At 39.7% G+C, this 19,569-nt stretch overlaps 1 protein-coding gene across 1 annotated transcript in view; it reads right to left on the minus strand.

Annotated features, from left to right (window-relative positions):
• Nucleotides 1-1,618: 1,618 nt before the first annotated feature.
• Nucleotides 1,619-19,569, minus strand: part of CLNK (cytokine dependent hematopoietic cell linker) — a 97,522-nt gene continuing 79,571 nt past the window's right edge. Inside the window, exons 17-18 of the mRNA XM_063107419.1 lie at nt 15,849-16,004; nt 1,619-1,762 (exon numbers count right to left, since the gene is read on the minus strand). Of these exons, the coding sequence (XP_062963489.1) occupies nt 1,619-1,762; nt 15,849-16,004 (300 nt within the window). The remainder of the gene's footprint in view (nt 1,763-15,848; nt 16,005-19,569) is intronic.

The raw sequence follows: 19,569 nt of genomic DNA on the forward strand, positions 1-19,569 counted from the left end.
TGGACTTGCTGAAGTTCAGTTAAGAGTGACCAGCAACTCTATTACCTTCAGCTCCAACTAGCCGGCTCCTTAGTAGTCAAGCTCTAACTTAAACACTCTTCTTTCTTGGTTCCTATGTAATCCTGTGCAGGCATACTTTATTAGACTCGGTTGAGTATCAAGAGTTCTAACGTAACAAGGAGACTCTTTATCAACTGCTCCCAATCTAACTTAAAGGCATCACTTCACACTGACCTTGGGAAAAAAGAGCACCTGAACAGGTGTTTAGTTGGTGGGTAGATGCTAAGAGCTCTTCCCAGAGAGCATATTGTTTGCTATTTTAGAGAATAGATAGTCCCAGGCATTGTTTGTGTTATTTTCATTTGATTCTCTCTTGTCTTTTTATTCTATTTGGCTTCGTTTATACATTAAAGCTACAATTACATCAACCCCCCATGAATTTCACACGTAGGCTTTGGTAACATTTGAAGTCATTGTCTACATTAATTTCAACAGTAGCTCTTTTTTTCCACCCTTAACTTACCCCACTACAAGAGTTTATTTATTTTAAGGTGGGTAAGTCTGTATTTTCAAATTGTTTCTCTCTCTCTATGTTTTTAAATACAGCTTTTCAACTTGATTTTAAAATTCCACAAGCCAGGGAATGTACCTGGGAAGATGTGCCTGCAGGGGGCTAGGCAAAATAGACTACAATTGGGTTCCTTTATACTGAGGGAGATCAATAACTTCTTTGAGCCTCCACTTCCTCATCTACATTGTGAAACAGGAATAAAATTAAATCCTCTTAATTTTGAGAGGGGAGAATATCATGACATGTGCAATGTTACTGCAATTTGAGGACAGTTCTCTTTGAATGGAAGTTCACAATTGGAATTGCTAAAAAAAAAATTACTTTCTCCCCGTTCTATGCTTGCCTTAAGTCTGGAATAGGATATAATCTTCTGAGTTCCTTACTATGAATTTGCTAATTCCATGTGGCTTAAAGCTACTCTAAACAGAGAATGCTGGAGACTGGTTCTGTGGCCATTTCACATCCTAGCAAAAGTATTTCCAATTTCTGTCTCTAAGGTAATATTCACAAGGGCTCTTTCCTATATTTCCTAATATTCACATTTCTTTCCTATAATTGAATTTCCAGGATTATGAATAAAACAGAGCTAATATTCACCAACGTATTTAGCATGAGGAATCATCCATATATTGCAAATGTGCAAATCCAAACAGTTCTGACATAAAGGCAGCACAGCATCTTGTAAAGGGCATAGACTTGGTAATCTCATATAAATGTGTCATGTGCTGGCTGCAAAAATTTAAGCAATAGCCTCTTGTAACCTTTGTTGCTCACCTATAACATGAACATAATGACCATGTTTATAGTTTTTCTTTTAGAAGATACTTTTTAAAAGCTAGTTTTTGCTTTTGCATCTTATAAATATTTCCTCTGTGGTTTAGGATTTCAAAACCATGACTGACTTTCCAGTTTCAATTATAAAATGTTTTTCTTTTCTACAAACTTGATTGTCATCCCTTGAAGCCACAGAAGATAACATTTTGAAATAAATGAAAAATGATAGAAGCATTGATTCGCTGAACTGAGGATAAAACAAAGACCAGGCTATCACTGTGAGAAGCGTCTGGTGAGTGTGAGTGGCTGGGTCAGGTAGCACTGTTCCCTGTGCACTCCTGTTTTATCTTTCCCATCAATGAGTATAATAGGAAAATACTTGTAGTGTTCGATGATGTCTTCCACTGAATCAAACTTCTGGAACACAAAAATAAAAATAAAAATAAAAATAAAAATAAATAGTTAACGATTTAAAAATTATTTTTTGGTATCTGCAGGTTAAAGTACAGCTAAGATGCTTTGTTTTGCTTAGGCAAGAGGTGAACTAATTTAACAATTTTTGTATTGTAAAGGAGTGTCAGAAAGAGTTTTTTTTTTTTTCCTGAGGATGTGGCAAGCAAGTTCTTGAAAGATGAGTGATAAGAATAAGATAACAAGGGAGAATAAAAGTGGTCTAGGAGACCAAAAGGGAACCCTACGGCAGCTCTGTAAGTTTGCTACCCACAGAGTTTTCCCCAGAATTAGATCACATTGGTCAAGCTCCACTCTGTTGTTGTCACAAATGGGTTAATTACACAGCCGTCAGTCCTGTGGGCTCTCTGTTTCCTCCCTGACCTTACCTCTAACTGTGACCAACCAAAATGTGGAAGAGCCAGGCTTGAACTTAGTCAATCGGTTAGGTTAGAAGTGCCTGCAGTGAACTTTCCGTCCTGCAAACCCTCTTGTTTTAACAAATTGTAGTTTACACAGAAAAAGCGGTGATGACCACAAGGCTGCTGGTAGTCCTTAGCCAATTTAGATTTCTTCCCTGAGCTTCCTGTAAAATAGCAAGGTGACTAACAGATCTCAATGTTTCTAGAGAAATGCAGATAAAATGCTATGGCAGTTTGATGGAAAGTAGGATTATTTCAGGTGTAGGGGAATCTGGAACAGCTTTGTTAAGGATATAGACGTGTATGTTATGGGTGCTTCTACATAAGTAGACAAGGAGGGTTTAGAGATATTAAAAGCAGAGGATGTACAGAACATGTACAAGGAAGGGTGTTGAAAGACTTGAGCATATACAGTAATTCTGAGTAGGGGAGCGTGGGTGAGTTCCTGAAGGGGAATATTGAGAGATAACTAGAAAGAACCTGCTCAACCTACTTCCCATGCCTTAAACAACTTTTATCCTACTTAGCAAGCCTGTGATGTAGGCAGGGCAGGTGGAATTATCTTCTCTGAAGGGATAAAAGAATTTCAGTGCAGAGAAGTGGACTGACTTGCTCAGAGGCACACAGCTAGAGGGCCAGGACCAGGAGTGAAGCCACAGTTTTTTGGACATGTGCTTGTTCTTTCCATTATACGACTTTGCCTATGGTGTGTGACCTGTGGTGTTCAAAAGACCAGAGTAGAGACGGCACAGCCTGAAGGAAGGGAGCCACTCTGGGAGCTACCTTGATTCTACTTGAATTTTGTCTATTCCGTCTGCCCAGTGCATCCTAGGTGTAGAAATGTTGGAAAGCCTCAGAGACATTCAACAGGGATGACATTGATGGGGTCTGTGTCCTCATGGATCTTACATTCTGGAGGAGACGGGGGTGCAGACAGAAAATAACTTCCTATACAAATAATTTTATTTTGGAAGAGATGATGTGGGAATTATCAATTCAGGGCTCAAGACCTCGCCAGATCACCCAGGGGTCTTCCCTTGAGGGACACATGTGGCTGCTGGGATGGAAGATTGTCTTTTATTAGAGGAGAACTAAGTTGAAATGCTGGACACCTGTAACCTCCATGGCCATGTGACAGTATCAAGAGCAAACAGGCACCATGCTGTGGGCAAAAACTGGGGGAAGGAAATGTAGGGTAACATTTCTTGACATTAACCAGTCCCTGGATCTACTCCATTCCTGTCCTCTCTGATTACGTGAGTTAACAAATCTTCCCCTTCACCCACCTGAGCTCATTTGAGTTGCGTTTTGTTTTTTCATACCAAGAGTCCTAATTAAATCTGTAAGTGACTTGCCCCCTCTGAACCTTTTACTGGATCTGTTGCAGAGTTTTCAATGAGATAAGCTATGTGTCAGCCTGTCTTAGTTTGTTTGGGCTGCCATAGGAAAATGCTATAAACTTGGTAGCTTATAAACAACAGAAATTTATTTTTCACTGTTCTGAAGGCTGGAAGGTCCAAGATCAAGGCACCAACAGGTTCAGTGTCTGTGGAGGAACTGCTTCCTGGTTCATAGATGGCACTTTATCACTGAGTCTTCACATGGTGGAAAGTGCAAGGGCCTCTCTGGGTCTCTTTATAAGGGCACTAATACCATTTGTGATGGCTCCACCCTCATGACCTCATCAGCTCCAAAGGCCCCACCTTCTAATACCATCACCTTGAGGTAGGACTTCAACATATGAATTTTGGGGGGAAACATTTAGACTTTAGCATGGTTCCTAAGAGGTTTACAATAAATGAGTTGCTACCTGATGCTAAGATAAGGTAGTTTCCAATTGTCCAGTAGGGATCATAACTGTTGTACTACAGTAGGGGAGTCACAAAAAAAGGGCTTGTGGAGCCTCAGTGCCTGAGTCCAAGGCCCACATCTTCCCTCCCAGCCTCTAGCTGTGTGACCTGGGGCAGGTTTCTTATCCTCTCTGTCTCATTTTCTCTATCTGTGAACATGGCCAGTAACGTTAGGGCCCACTTCTGAGGTTCACTGTGAGGATTAATCGAGCTGGTGCATATATAGCATTTAGAAGAAAGCCGGGCACATGGCAAGTGCTCAGTAAATGCCAGGCATTGCTATGACTCCTTCCTTCTAGGTTTGCCAAGAACATCATGAAAAAGTAATGAAACCACTGTGAAACTTTATTGACTATTATTGCAAGCCTTTTAGGAAGAAAGGATGTTTCTGCATTTCATTTCTGGTCATGAACTAGGGATAGCATTTTCTTCCTCTTTCTTTGCACTTGGAAGAACAAAAAGTGATTAATAAAAAACTTTTCATGTAGAACTCTTCTACAAAATTGGTTAAACCACATTGCTAAAAGGCAGTCTTCTTTTCTGGTATCAATTTTCAGAGGGAAAATATTTGCTTCATATCCTTATTCTTGTTTTCTTTAGGATTGTCCCCAAGCAATAAATTCAGTATTAATTGTCTTATCAATCTACTACATGGATGACATTTTATATAAAATTATAATTTTAACAGGCAGTAGGAAGTAAGGCAGGTATAGTTAATCATGATGTCATTTCTTATTTTTGGCTTCGGATGATGAGCACACAAATGAAATATTGCCCTAAAGAGATTTTAAGAAAATATTATAATTAAGCTCTTACTTTTCTATTAAGTTATTTTTTCAGGGGTACAGCAAATGTCATCCTAATATTAGATCTTAAAATCCATGTAAAACTTTTATGTTCATCCTATATACAAACTATAGTCAATGTTTCCTTACCAAAGTTAATACATCTGTGTGGGTACACAGAGAGATGGGAGTGAGAGAAAGGGAAAAAAGATAAAGAGAGAGAGAGATGCCAAGACAGAGGGAGGAGAAAGAAGTAGACAGGGGAGGTGAGGAGTAAACCCATGGGTTGCTTGTTTCTGTCTCCTAGTCTTTAAAGTTTAATTAATCAAGTAAAAGTCTATCATAATTTTCAGAAACCTGTATACATTTTTTAGAACAAGGAAAGGTGTGGTAATCAAAATTGCTCCCTTCTCTGAGCTTTTACAGAGATGTTAGCAAACATGACAGATAAAACTTAGATGGAGGGCTGATGTTAGGTAGCAGGTGAAGCTATGTAGCTTGTAAAGGCAGGTGCCCGCCGGGCTGGCTGGGGCCGGTGTCCTACCAATCTCACTCTTGCTTAGGTGCATGCACAGATGTGCACAGATTAACAGGGTATTCCCTGTTAACAGGTGGCAGTGACTCCACCTGACTCCGTTCTGTGTTCCCAGAAGGAGCACTGAGTCTAGTGTAGTGTAGCCATAAAATGAATGACTGGCCAATAAATGAGTAAATGGGCAGAGGGGGCTGAATGCTTCTACCTCCCCCCACATGCCCCACCCCCAATACTTCTCTGCTGTAATCCAAGAATCTGTGACTATTACCATACATGTTAAAAGAGTCAATATCATGTTACATCGCAAAATATGGGATTAATTTAAGGATCATGAGAGGCAGAGCTTATCCTAGGTTATCCTGGTTGGCCCCAGAAGCAATCATGTGTGTCCTTATAAGACAGAAGTGTGAGAGATTATAATCAGAGGAGAAGGGGAGGCCATGGGACCACAAAGGCAGAATCTAGAGTGATGTGACCATAAGCTAAGGAAGCCAAGGGTTGCCAACAGCCACCAGAATCTGAAAGAGGCGAGAGAGGCCTGGGAGCTGCCATGACCATCATGTGCCCCAAGATGCCAGTGTGCACTGGAGCAGGTAGGTGCCAACATGGGACCACCCCCAGCCCAAGCAAGTGCACGCTGCCAGAGAGGCCCCTGCAGAGAGGCCTGGGAGCTGCCACGACCACCACACACCCTGAGATGCCCATGTGTGAGAGCAGGTAGGTGCCACTTCTGGACTCTCATCTCAGTCCAGTCCCCATGGCCCAGAGAGGCCTGAGCCTCCCACCCACAGGCACTGAGGCAGCTGTACTAAATTGGCAGTCCCAGCAGGATCCTAGCCAAACAATAGGGTTGAATGAATGGACCATGAAATACCCTGCCACAATAACTAAACACCAAAGGAAAGATACCAGAAATATGAAAAACCAAGAAAGTACACCACCAAATGGTAATAATAACTCTCAAGCTCTAGATCCCATAGAACAAGAAGCTCTTGGAATGACTGACAAGGAATTTCGAGTGGTAATTCTAAGGAAAGTAAATGAGATACAAGAAAACTCAGTTAGATAACATGATGAAACGAGGAAAAGTATACAGGACCTAAAAGAAGAAATGTACAAGGAAATCAATGCCCTGAAAAAGAATGTAGCACAGCTTGCGGAGCTGAAGATTCATTCAATGAAATAAAAAGCACAACTGAGTCTAACCAGCAGGCTTGAAGAAGCAGAAGAGAGAATTTCTGACCTTGAAGATCGGCTTTTTGAAATAACACAGACAGACAAAAAAAAAAAAAAAAAAAAAAAGAATTTAAAACATTGAAGAAAATCTAAGAGAGAAAACAGACAACCTTAGGCGCTCAAATATCTAAATCATGGGTATTCCAGAAGGGGAGGAAAAAGGAGATTGCATTGAAAACATATTCAACAAAATAGTGGCAGAAAACTTCCAAGGTAGAGGGAAAGACACAGATCTTCAGATTCAGGAAGCTCAAAAATCCCCAAATGTATTCAACCCAAAAAGATCCATTCCAAGACATGTTATAGTCAAATTGGCAAAACTCAAAGACAAAGAGAGAATCTTAAAAGCTGCAAGAGAGAAGCATCAAGTCACCAATAAGGGAGCCCCAATCAGACTAACATCAAACTTTTCATCACAAACCCTAAAAGCCAGAAAGGAATGGGATGATATATTCAAAATAGTAAAAGACAGAGATTGTCAGCCAAGAATACTTTACCCAGCAAGGCTATCCTTCCGAAATGAAGGGCAAATAGTATATTTCTCAGACAAACAAAAACTGCAGAAATTCACTACCACATGACCACCCTTACAAGAAATTCTCAAGGGAGTACTGGGTTTGGTACCTGAAAAGTCACCACTGCCATAAAAACTCAAGAAAAACCACAACCAATTAGTAAAATAAAAATGCTAAAATGAAGAGAAAAAAAAAATTATCTACTACCCTAAGAAACCAACAAATACAGAAGACAAACAGTAAATCAGAAAGAAAGGAACAAAAGACACTTAAGACATCCAAACAAAAATTAATAAAATGCTAGGAGTAAATCAACACTTTTCAACAATAACTCAATGTGAAAGGATTAAATTCCCCACTCAAAAGACACAGACGGACTGACTGGATTAAAAAGGTGGACCCAACTATATGCTGCCTTCAAGAGACTCACCTCACATATAAAGACACACATAGAATAAGAGTGAAAGGATGGAAAAAGATATAGCATGCAAATAGAAATGAAAAACGAGCTGGAGTAGCTATTCTTATATCTAATAAAATAGGCTTTAAACTAAAAACCATAAAAAGAGATAAAGAAGGCCACTATATAATGATAAAAGGATTGATCCATCAAGAAAACATAACAATCATAAATATATACACACACAATGTTGGAGCAGCCAGATTTATAAAGCAAACACTATTAGACCTAAAGAAGGAGATAGACACTAATACCATAATAGCAGGGGACCTGAACATTCCACTATCAATATTGGACGAATCATCTAGGCAAAGAATTAATAGAGAAACACAAGACCTAAACAATACTTTAGACCAATTGGACTTGGCAAATATCTACAGAACATTCCATCCAACTACTTCACATCATTAGCACATGGAACATTCTCCAGGATAGAGCACATGTTAGGTCACAAATCAAGTCTCAACAAATTCAAAAAAATTGGAATTATCCCATGTATTTTTTCAGATCACAGTGGATTAAAACTAGAAATCAATAACAAAATTCTAGAAACTATTCAAACACATGGAAATTAAATAGCAGTCTACTTAATGACATATGGATCCAAGAAGAAATTAAGCAGGAAATCAGAAAATTTCTTGAAACTAATGAAAACAATGATATATCATACCAAAACCTGTGGGATACTGCAAAAGCAGTACTAAGGGGAAAATTTATCACATTAAATGCTTACTTCAGAAAAATGGAAAGATGACAAGTAAACAACCTAAAACTTCACCTTAAAGAACTAGAAAAACAAGAACAATTCAAACCCAAAGTTAGCAGACAGAAAGAAATCATTAAGATCTGAGCAGAACTTAATGAAACAGAAACCTGAAAAGCAACACAAAAGATCAATGAATCAAAAAGTTGGTTTTTGGAAAAGATAAATAAAATTGACAAATCATTAGCAAGGCTAACTAAAAAAAGAAGAAAGAAGATCCAAATAACAAAAATTAGGAATGAAAAAGGTGATATTACAACTGATATTTCAGAAATACAAGAAATCATTAGTGACTACTATAAACAACTATATTCCAGCAAATTTGAAAATCTGGAGGAAATGGATAAATTTCTGCATAAACACAAACTACCAAAACTGAGCCAAGAAGATGTAGAAAATCTGAACAAACCAATAACAATAAAAGAGATTGAAGCTGTTATCAGTAGGTTCCCAACAAAGAAAAGCCCAGGACAAGATTGGTTCACTGCAGAATTCTACCAAACCTTCAAAGAGGAATCAATACCAATTCTCTACAAACTATTCCAAAAGACTGAAACAGAGGCAATTCTCCCAAACTCATTCTATGAAGCAAACATCACCCTGATACAAAAACCAGGTAAAGATACAACTAAAAAAGAAAACTACAGGCCAATATCCTTGATGAATATAAATGCAAAAATCCTTAATAAAATACTAGCTAACAGAATACAGCAACACATACACAAAATTATACATCATGATCAAGTGGGATTCATCCCAGGGATGCAAGGCTGGTTCAACATATGCAAATCAATAAATGTGATACACCAGATCAATAAAACCAAACACAAAGACCATATGATTATTTCTATAGATACTGAAAAAGCATTTGACAAAATTCAAAATTCATTCATGAAAAAGACTCTCTACAAGTTAGGTATAGATGAAAGTATCTCAACATAATTAAAGCCATATATGATAAGCTCACTTCTAATATCATCCTGAAAGGGGAAAAGCTGAAAGTGTTTCTGTTAAGAACAGGAACTAGACAAGGATGCCCACTCTCACCACTCCTATTCAACATAGTTTTGGAAGTACTAACCAGAGCAATCAGAGAAGAGAAGGAAATAAAGGGCATCCAGATTGGAAAAGATGAAGTCAAACTGTCCCCGTTTGCAGATGACATGATCCTATATATTGAGCAACCTAAAGCCTTCACAAAAAAACTCTTAGAGTTGATAAATGATTTCAGCACCATAGCAGGATACAAAATCAACACAGAAAAATCAGTAGCATTTCTATACTCCAGCAGTGAACATGCAGAAAAAGGAATCAAGAAAGCTTGCCCATTTACAATAGTCACCAAAAAAATAAAATACTTAGGAATTGAGTTAACCAAGGATGTGAAAAATCTCTACAATGAGAACTATAAACCACTGTTGAGAGAAATTAAAGAGGACACAAGAGGATGGAAAGATATCCCATGCTCTTGGATTGGTAGAATCAAGATTGTGAAAATGTCCATACTACCCAAAGTGATATACAAATTGAATGCAATCCCCATCGAAATTCCAATGCCATTTCTCTCAGAAATGGAAAAAACTATCCTAACATTTATATGGAATAACAAAAGACCATGCATAGCCAAAGCAATGCTGAGGAACAAACAAACAAACAAACAAATAAATAAATAAAGCTGGAGGCATAACACTACCTGACTTTAAACTATACTACAAAGCTATAATAAGCAAAACAACATGGTACTCGCATAAAAACAGACATACAGATCAATGGAATAGGATAGAGAATCCAGAAGTCAACCCACACGCCTACAGCCATCTGATCTTTGACAAAGCCACCAAGTCTATACACTGGGGAAGAAATTGCCTCTTCAGCAAATGGTGCTGGGATAACTGGATATCCATATGCAGGAGAATGAAACTAGACCCATAGCTCTCACCATATATCAAAATCAACTCAAAATGGATTAAAGAATTAAATATACACCCTGAAACAATAAAACTTCTTAAAGAAAACATAGGGGAAACACTCCAGGAAGTAGGACTGTGCACAGACTTCCTGAATATGACACCAAAAGTATGGGCAACGAAAGGAAAAATAAACAAATGGGATTATATCAAACTCAAAAGCTTCTGCACAGCAAAAGAAATACCCAGAGGAATGGAAATCATCAAGTCGAAGGTATACCTGTCCCCCAATGTTCATCGCAGCACTCTACAATAGCCAAGAGTTGGAACCAGCCCTAATGTCCATCATCAGATGAGTGGATACGGAAAATGTGGTACATCTACACAATGGAATACTACTCAGCTATAAAAACGAATGAAATACTACCATTTGCAACAACATGGATGGACCTTGAGAGAATTATATTACGTGAAACAAGTCAGGCACAGAAAGAGAAATACTACATGTTCTCACTTATTGGTGGGAGCTAAAAATTAATATATAAATTCACACACACACACACACACACACACACACACAAAAAAAAAAAAAACCGGGGGGGGGGGAAGAAGATATAACAACCACAATTACTTGAAGTTGATACGACAAGCAAACAGAAAGGACATTGTTGGGGGGAGGGGGGTAGGGAGGAGGGAGGGAGGTTTTGGTGATGGGGAGCAATAATCAGCCACAATGTATATCGACAAAAAAAAAAAAAAAAAAAAAAAAAAAAAGAAATAATTAACAAAGTTAAAAGACAACCAACAGAGTGGGAGAAAATATTTGCAAAATATACATTTGACAAAGGATTAATTTACAGTCTATAGAAGGAACTGAAACAACTTTACAGCAAAAAATAAAGTAACCCACTTAAAAAATGGGCAATGGAGCTGACTAGGCATTTCTCAAAGGAAGATATACGAATGGCCAACAGACACAGGAAAAAATGCTCAACGTCACTCGGCATTCGGGAAACACAAATCAAAACCACACTGAGATACTATCTCACCCCAATTAGGATGGCTAATATCCAAAAGACTGTGAATGATAAGTGCTGGTGAGGTTGCAGAGAAAAAGGAACTCTCATACATTGTTGGTGGTACTGCAAAATGGTGTAGCCTTTATGGAAAATGGTATGGAGGTTCCTCAAACAATTGCAGATAGATCTACCATATAACCCAGCTATTCCACTGCTGGGAATATACCCAGCGGAATGGAAATCATCAAGTCAAAGGTATACCTGTTCTCCAATATTCATTGCAGCACTATTTACAATAGCTAAGAGTTGGAACCAGCCTAAATGTCCATCATCAGATGAGTAGATACGGAAACTGTGGTACATCTACACAGTGGATTACTACTCTGCTATAAAAAAGAATGAAATACTGCCATTTGCAACAACATGGATGGACTTAGAGAAAATTATATTAAGTGAAACAAGTCAGGCACAGAAAGAGAAATACCACATGTTCTCACTTATCTGTGGGAGCTAAAAATAATTAAATATATAAACAAACTGGGAGGGGGGGGCGGGAAGAAGACACAACCACAATTCCTTGAAGTTGTTAAGACAAGCGAACAGATATGAGGTTGATGGGAGGGAGCAGGTAGAGGGATGGGGGAGGGAGAATTTGGTAAAGGGATACAAAAATCAATCCCATTGTATATTGATAAAATAAAATAAAATTTTTAAAAAAATGAATCTGGAAGAGGCAACGAATTCTTCTCCCCTAGAGTCTCCGGGAGGAGTTTGGTTCTGCTGATACCTTAATTTTGGATTTCTGGACTCCAGAACCCTGAGAAAATAAAGTTCTGTTGTTTTAAGCCACAAAGTTTGTGGTACTTTATGATCACAGCTTTTGGAAACTAATACTATGTGTAATCCCTACGTCTGAATTCAGACATGAATTTCTAGCCACGTGGCTAACTGAATGACCCACGTACTTAATATGCAGCAAAATGGAGCTTCCCAGGTTATTCGTCGCAGACGTGTGTGGGTTTTCTTGCTAGCGGTGCTGAGAGGGGTGCAGAGGTGCGTGCCTTCCCTGGGCCCCATCCAGGCTCCTCCTGGACTCTTCATGGTTCTGGTGTGAGCTTTTCCTCCCCTATGCTGGGTCACATGGCCCGAATGAAAGTTCTTTCAGGAATCATTTAAGATGAACCAATACTTATTGAGCAACTGCATCTATGTGTCTGTCACTGGATTTACATCTTGTCATCTTACACTCAAACCATGCATCATCTGTGTGGTTAAACTGCTGAAATTCTCAGTTAGAAAGATAGCTAAAAAAACACATGAAATCAAAATCATCCTTGAAAACCCTGTTTTTCGTTATGTTTTTCCTCTGAGTGTGTGCAGATGCTGTTTCTTTATTTGAGCACCAGAAGTGGCAGTAGCTGGTTTGCATTTAGCAAGATCTTCTTGTTATCAAATTCTTTTATCTTTGTTTAAAGACACGATGAGATTCTTCCTCTGCAAGACAAAGGACTCAGGTGTGAAAGGCCTCTGCTCCTTCACAGGAAAGGCAGAAAGAACCACCTGCAGATTATAATTTTTCACCCACTGCCTGGCACACAGTAAGCTCCATGTAAGTGGTAATTATCCTGCAACTATACTTCAACTTGCACTGTTCCAGGCGGCTTTCAAAAAGCAGAGGATTATTTGCACTGGGTCATAATATTATCTGAGGCCGTATAAAGAAGCCAGTATTTTTGCAAAGTATATTGAATATTTTGGCAAAGTATACTAAATCCCAGCCTTGCCACTGACTAGCTGTGACCTTGTGCCAGTTACTCAACATCTCCTTGCCTCAGTTTCACTGTCTGTTAAATGGATATTGGCAGCACCCACCTCACAGGGTGGCTATGAAGACTGAATAGAAAAAGTCAGTTATTAATTGTCAACTGCATAGTATACTGCCTGGGCATAGTGAACCTATGTTGAGTGTTCAACAAATACATGGAAAGGAAACTGTTGTTTGGGGTAGGCATGGAAGGAGGAAATTTCTGATGAACTCCAAAAGGGGCTTCTTAAAACAGGCATTTGATTCCCTAAGGGGTCCTTGGTGACAGTAATTAGAGCAGCTCATCTGGAAGCTGAGTTGAATCTATGGGCTGCCGTGGGAGACAGCTCCCTACTTGCCAAGGCAGCTGCTGGCAGTCTGATTCAATGCTGTTAGGATGTCATTACAGTCGCTCTGCTTCCTCCTTTTGTTAGCAGACCAAAGTATGGCATGTCGGGAAAGGAAGCCATAATTGTGTTACAGGTCTCAGTTTTCTCACCAGTGGAAAGGGTTCAATTATGTGTCCCTTCCAGAGCTGTTTCAAGGATCAAATGAGGGAGCAAATTAAAGAGCATCTGGCAGAGGGCCTGGCACATGCAAGGCCACAACATGTCCATTTCTTATATTCTCTGTGGAAGAGGAATCATTAAACCCGAGCATTTAAAAATCATACAGGGTTGTTCTTAAAAATGGGAAATTCGATGAGCTGGAAGAAGCTGTAGAAAGAAAAAGGGAATTGAGCTGGAAAGTCCATTAACCATATGTGTCCGGGGGAACTCTGTCCTAGTTATTAAGTTGACTCAGTAATAAGAACGGACAAATAATAACTAACATTGATCATGGACTTCATACATCCCAGGCACTGTTCTGAATGTTTTACATTAATTAACTTGCCAATCCTTACCACAAAATGAAGAATTGCCCACTTCTCTCTCTAGTGTTGACACAACTCTTACTGTGGTTGTATTTAGCAGATTTATGTATTACCCTATTTATTCACCCATGCACTCATTCATTCCCAAACATTCCTGGGCTGTAGTCAAGGCTGGTAACTGTTCCCCCACTGCCCCATCACCTTGCCGGTGAAGACGTCTCCTCTCCACACCATGTGTGATTCTCAGGAAAGGGATCTGGGTCAGACACTGGACTGAAGCTGCAGTTTTATGCAGCCCGCTGATAGGATTTTCACATGTGTGCCTGCCTGAAGCATTTTGGCCACTCTAGCAATATTCTCTATTTTGATATCTACTGAAAAACAATAGACACCTGTGTGAAAGATCTGGTTTTTTTACTATATCAGTTTGCTAGGGCTGCCATACCTAACTACCACAGACCGAGCAGCTTAAACAATGGAAATTTGTTTCCTTTCAATTCTGGAGGCTAAAAGTCCAAGATCATGGTGTCAGATGGTTGGCTTTCTCCTGAGGCCTCTCTCCTTGGCTTGTAGATGGCTGTCTTCTCCCTGTGTCCTCACATGGTTTTCCCTCTGTTTGTATCTGTGTCCTAATCTCCTCTTCTTTTAAAAAAAACAGTCCTATTAGTTTAGGACTCACCCCAGTGACCTCATTTGACCTCAATTACCTCTTCAAAGACCCTGTCTCCAAATACAGTTGCATTCTGAGGTCCTTCAAATGTGTGAATTTTGGGGACGAGGGGCACAATTCAGCTCATAACACACACCCACAGATAAATTGAGGTCTGAAGATGCTAAATGGGATCAATGAATTATAGAAATCTAGACTTTAAAGGAATATTTACATTTGAGAGAATTAAAGCCCAGAGAAGTTGACTGGCCTGAGCTCAATTCCTTAGTAAATGGTGACTCACAACTAACTTTTCCTTCCTTCCTTCCTTCCCTCCTTCCTTCCTTCCCTCCTTCCTTCCCTTCCTTCCTTCCTTCCTTCCTTCCTTCCTTCCTTCCTTCCTTCCTTCCTTCCTTCCTTCCTTCCTTCCTTCCTTCCTTCCTTCCTTCCTTTTTCCCCTTATCAAATGAAGAATTCAAAGAGCAGCCTCTCCTTGGCCTCTCATTACCTGTGTGTCTTTAGCCATTTACTTAATTTTCTGAGCCTCAGTTTCCCTACATCTAAGATAGGAACAATCATTATGTCAAATAATTTTTGAGGAATAAAATCACATTATGCAGATGACTAGGCCTGGCACATACATGGCCAGGCCTAGTCAGTGATGATTTCTTCTTTCTCATTGTCTTATTTATGCCATTATTAATGAATGCTTCAATTGATTTAGCCTTTCACCTCACTGCGCATCAACATACCTCTGCTGAGGACGGGCATGCTCAACATAGCACCGAATGCTATGACTGAGTTCACAGTATTTTAGGGGCACATCCTGCACATGATTAGGATAATTAATGCTAACAGACATTAGAAATGCCTGCAGTGGGAGTTCTGTGTTGGGGAGAACAAAGAATGTGGCATTAGCACGGGCATTCATAGAGACTTCCTGGGAGGCAGAATTTAGATGCATTTTCTAGAATGAGTTTTCTTAAACAGGTAAAGCAGGGTGGGTGTGCATGGCATGGTGAGGATTGGCTGCTAGCCTGGTGGGCTGAAGTGTAAAATGTTTCTGGAAGGGGCTAAAAGGGTCAGGTTGCATCCTCCACCTGCAGGGTGACGCTCTTTTCTCCTATTCTGCAGTCTGGGGGATATGGAGACAGGACTTGACCAGTATCCTCCAAACTTTCCCTTTATGTGTTGCTTTTAGCCTGGAAAGGGGAAACAGTTAATTTACACGCACCTCATCTCCTCTGAGTCCTGTTCCCAGGGCAAACTTCTGATTCCTCTCCAGGAAGCGGATTTTCACATTGTAGACTTTATTCCCATAAAACACCACCAACACGTAGGGTTCTGCTCTGGATTTTCTGGAACAATCTCGGACCAAGAAAGTACCATCCTGAAGCAAAAGGATTAATGAGCATTGTCTCAGGCATGCCATTGTCCTGCCCTTGCAGGGGTGGCAACAATAATGTTGGCATGCATGAGATTCCCACATGGGGTTAGTTTTTAGCAAAGCAGTTGTTTATTCAACTCAATTTATTAAGTTTTTATAGAGTGTCTGTATGTACAAGGGTTCTTGTTATTTTCTGAGAAGTGTGCTAGTTGGATCATGACACTCCCTTATTCCAAATCTTCTATCATCCCCTACTGACCTTACTGTAATGCCTACAACCTTGGCATGAGGTTCGTGGATAAAGGTACCAACCTGTCTTGTGGTTTGATCTCTCATCTCTAGTGCAGCCTCCTGCCTCTTGCTCCTGAGTCCTGGCTGCAGGCTAGCCACTATTTCCTGAAGGCACCATCTACTTTGGGGCTTCCAGCTTTTGTGTGAGCTATCCTTTCTGCATGAAACCCACCTCTTGCCCCTTTAGTGGCATGCGCCTCTTCATCCCTTGATGGTCACACTATTTCTTGTTCTGCCTGATGCTCAGGTATCATTCTAGAGATAGTGGGAGCCAACGTGGGCTATGAACAGAAGTGTTTAACCTAATAAATTAGACTTCTCTGTGGAAAGGTGTCCATGTGGGACTAGGGTCCTTGAAAGAGGGGTGGCGCTTTGAAGTCACTGATATCAAAATGAGTGGAGAGACCCTACGAGGGGGGAGGAAATCTAGTCTGGGGTCAGACAAAGACAAGAGCAAGGAAGAAAGAGGAGACAGGAAAGGAATTAAAAAATCAGAGTGGTGGAGAATCAAAAGCGCCAGTGCTCCCGGGGCCAAAGAGCGGCGAGTGAGGGTTTCCAAAGGAAACTCAACAGTGTTGAATAGTCCTAGGACCAAGAATGGGCCACAGATCAGAAATAATCAGGTACACCCTGGGGAATAGCTCAGAGTGAAGGTCCAGCTGTAAAAGGCTGAGAAATGGCACAATCCTCCTGCACATAAACACGCCTACAGGCTTAGTTTGTGGTTACTGTGTGTCATTTACATGATGAAAAATACTGATGAATTTGTAATTGTAATTGTATGAGTTGTTGCATAGATGGTTATAAGTGATCTATAAAGAATAGGTATTATAGATAATAATTTATATTTTAATAATTATCATGTATAATATCTCTATAGATTATAATATCTATCATATAGGTGCAGATTATATATAATACCTGTACATAGTTTTATATTATCTGTAATTAATATTTATAGATATATATAATAATGGTATAATCCTATATAACAGTACCTAATAATACATAAATATATTAAATTTATAAGTGACTCTATAGTGATGTTATTATGATGATGCTGGCAGCTAAGGTGCATTGAGAATTGCCAAGCATTTTACATACATTTGATCTTTACATAACTTTGAGGCAGGTATTTTATTCCCATTTTACAGATAAGGAAATTAGAGTCTAAGATCTTAAGGGACCCCCCAAAAGCATCACAATTAGTAAATGAAATACCTACAAGTCAAACCCAGCCTTTAAATACACCAGCCTCTGAATATATCAAGTGGGATTGAGGAATGTTCTGGCACTTGTTCTTCCTAAAATGCTCAGCCATACTTGAAGCCTTAATAATGAAGCATGAAACATTGCCACAGGTCAGAAAAGGAGACCAGGCCAAGACTCGTGGCCAGTTTGGGGGTTTATCATCTTAAACTCTGCAATGAATTTGTTAAAATGAATCTGGGCAATCCCGCAATTTAAATTAAATTATCTTTTATAATGGGAAACACATTTTGACAAAACTAACCAGGACCCACAAAAAGGAAACTATGAAGTCTTTCAACCGAGACTTTGTTTGCTCAAAGGCAGAAGCAGGCACAGGGAAGGGAGAGGAAGGGAGCATTCACTGAGTGCCCAGACATCGCTGGAGGACATCAGGTGACATGCATGTTGCTCTTCCAGTACCATCCACACATAGCTCCTGAACGCAGATCTTCTAAGAGCAGTTTTTTTTTGGTTGGAAACAGGGTCTGAGAGTGCAATGGCTCATTTGGCTCTGATTATCCAGGAAGAGGAGCCAAGGTTGGAGCCTACCACCCCATGCTTGCCATTCTACCATGGCAGAGGCCAGCCACAGCTGGATCCCATGGAAAAGTCATAAGCCAGCCACCCATGGCTCCCCATCCAGTGTGGAAATAACCGTGACGGCTGTTAGAGGCCGCTGTGATTTTAAGAGCACTGATCTTGAATACAGGTTCTCCCACCTTCTCCACTTTGTGAACAAGACCTTGGCTTAGCCTCAGTTTCTTCATCTGGGTAATGGGACAATTTCATTTATTTCTTATATGTTTAAAATACTTTGTTAGCAGCTATATCAGTTTCCTACTGCTGCTATAACAAATTGTCATAAACTTAGTGACTTAAAACACAAATTTATTCTCTTACAGTTCTGGAGGTAAGAAGTCTAACATGGATCTCACTGGGCTGACATCAATAGGGGAGAGTGTTTCCATGACTTTCTCAGTTTCTGGAGACCACCGGAGTTGCTGGCTTGTGATCTCCCCCGCTCCAACCCCATCAGTCTGACCTCTACTTCTATTATCACATCTCCTTTTCTGACTCTGATCCTCCTGCTTTCCTCTTCTAAGAACCGTTGTGATTATATTGAACCCATACAGATAATTCAGGATAGCCTCCCCATCTCAAGACCCTTAATTTAATCACACCTACAAAGTCCCTTTTGCCATGTAATATGACATGTTCACAGGTTCTGAGTATTAGGGCATGAACATCTTTTGGGGGGCATTATTCTTTTTACCATAGCAAGTTACATATAATTTATTTTGTTTAATTTTACAGCATCAATTCTGAGAGCTAGGTTTTATTAATTTTATTAGTGACCTATCATTTATTCACCCATCCACTAACTCATTCATTCACTTATTTCTGTATTTTCTCACTTAATTGTGACCATTATCCTGGTTAGTTAAAGATAAATTTGATATTGCATTAGTTTTGAGAGATTTCCCATACCTTCTAAACAATCTAGTATAGTTCTCTGTACATAGTAGTTGCTTAATAACTGTTTGCTATTTGTGGTGATGGTTAGTCATTTGACTTGATTACAGTAGTCCAGTTATTCTCTCTTTTTGGTTATGTGGTAGGTTTGTATCTCCCCACCCCCTTTGAAGTTAGGTTTGGTGTGTGACTTACTTTTTTGATAGGGGAGCAGAGGTGACGCAGGTTACTTCCGAGAGGATGTGTTAAGAGCCTTAGTTTGATGGCAGAGGAACACCATTGAGACAGAGCCTCCAGCAGCCTGGATCTACCCACCCACTCTATGTTCAAGCTTGTCTTGAACATAGAGTGCAAGCAAGGAATAAAGCTTTGTTATGCTAAGCAGCTGAGATCTTGGGGCTGTTTATTACTACAGCATAACCTATCCTCTCCTGACTATTACTGCATTCACAATCTCTGCTCCTTTCCTGAAGAACTAAGTCATGAAGTCCCAACTATATCTTGGGTAAACATTTAGTAAGGGGATGAAACTTGAAGAAAGAAATGAGCACCT

The sequence above is a fragment of the Cynocephalus volans genome, chromosome 9 (genome assembly GCF_027409185.1).
Source record: "Cynocephalus volans isolate mCynVol1 chromosome 9, mCynVol1.pri, whole genome shotgun sequence".
Lineage (NCBI taxonomy): Eukaryota > Metazoa > Chordata > Mammalia > Dermoptera > Cynocephalidae > Cynocephalus > Cynocephalus volans.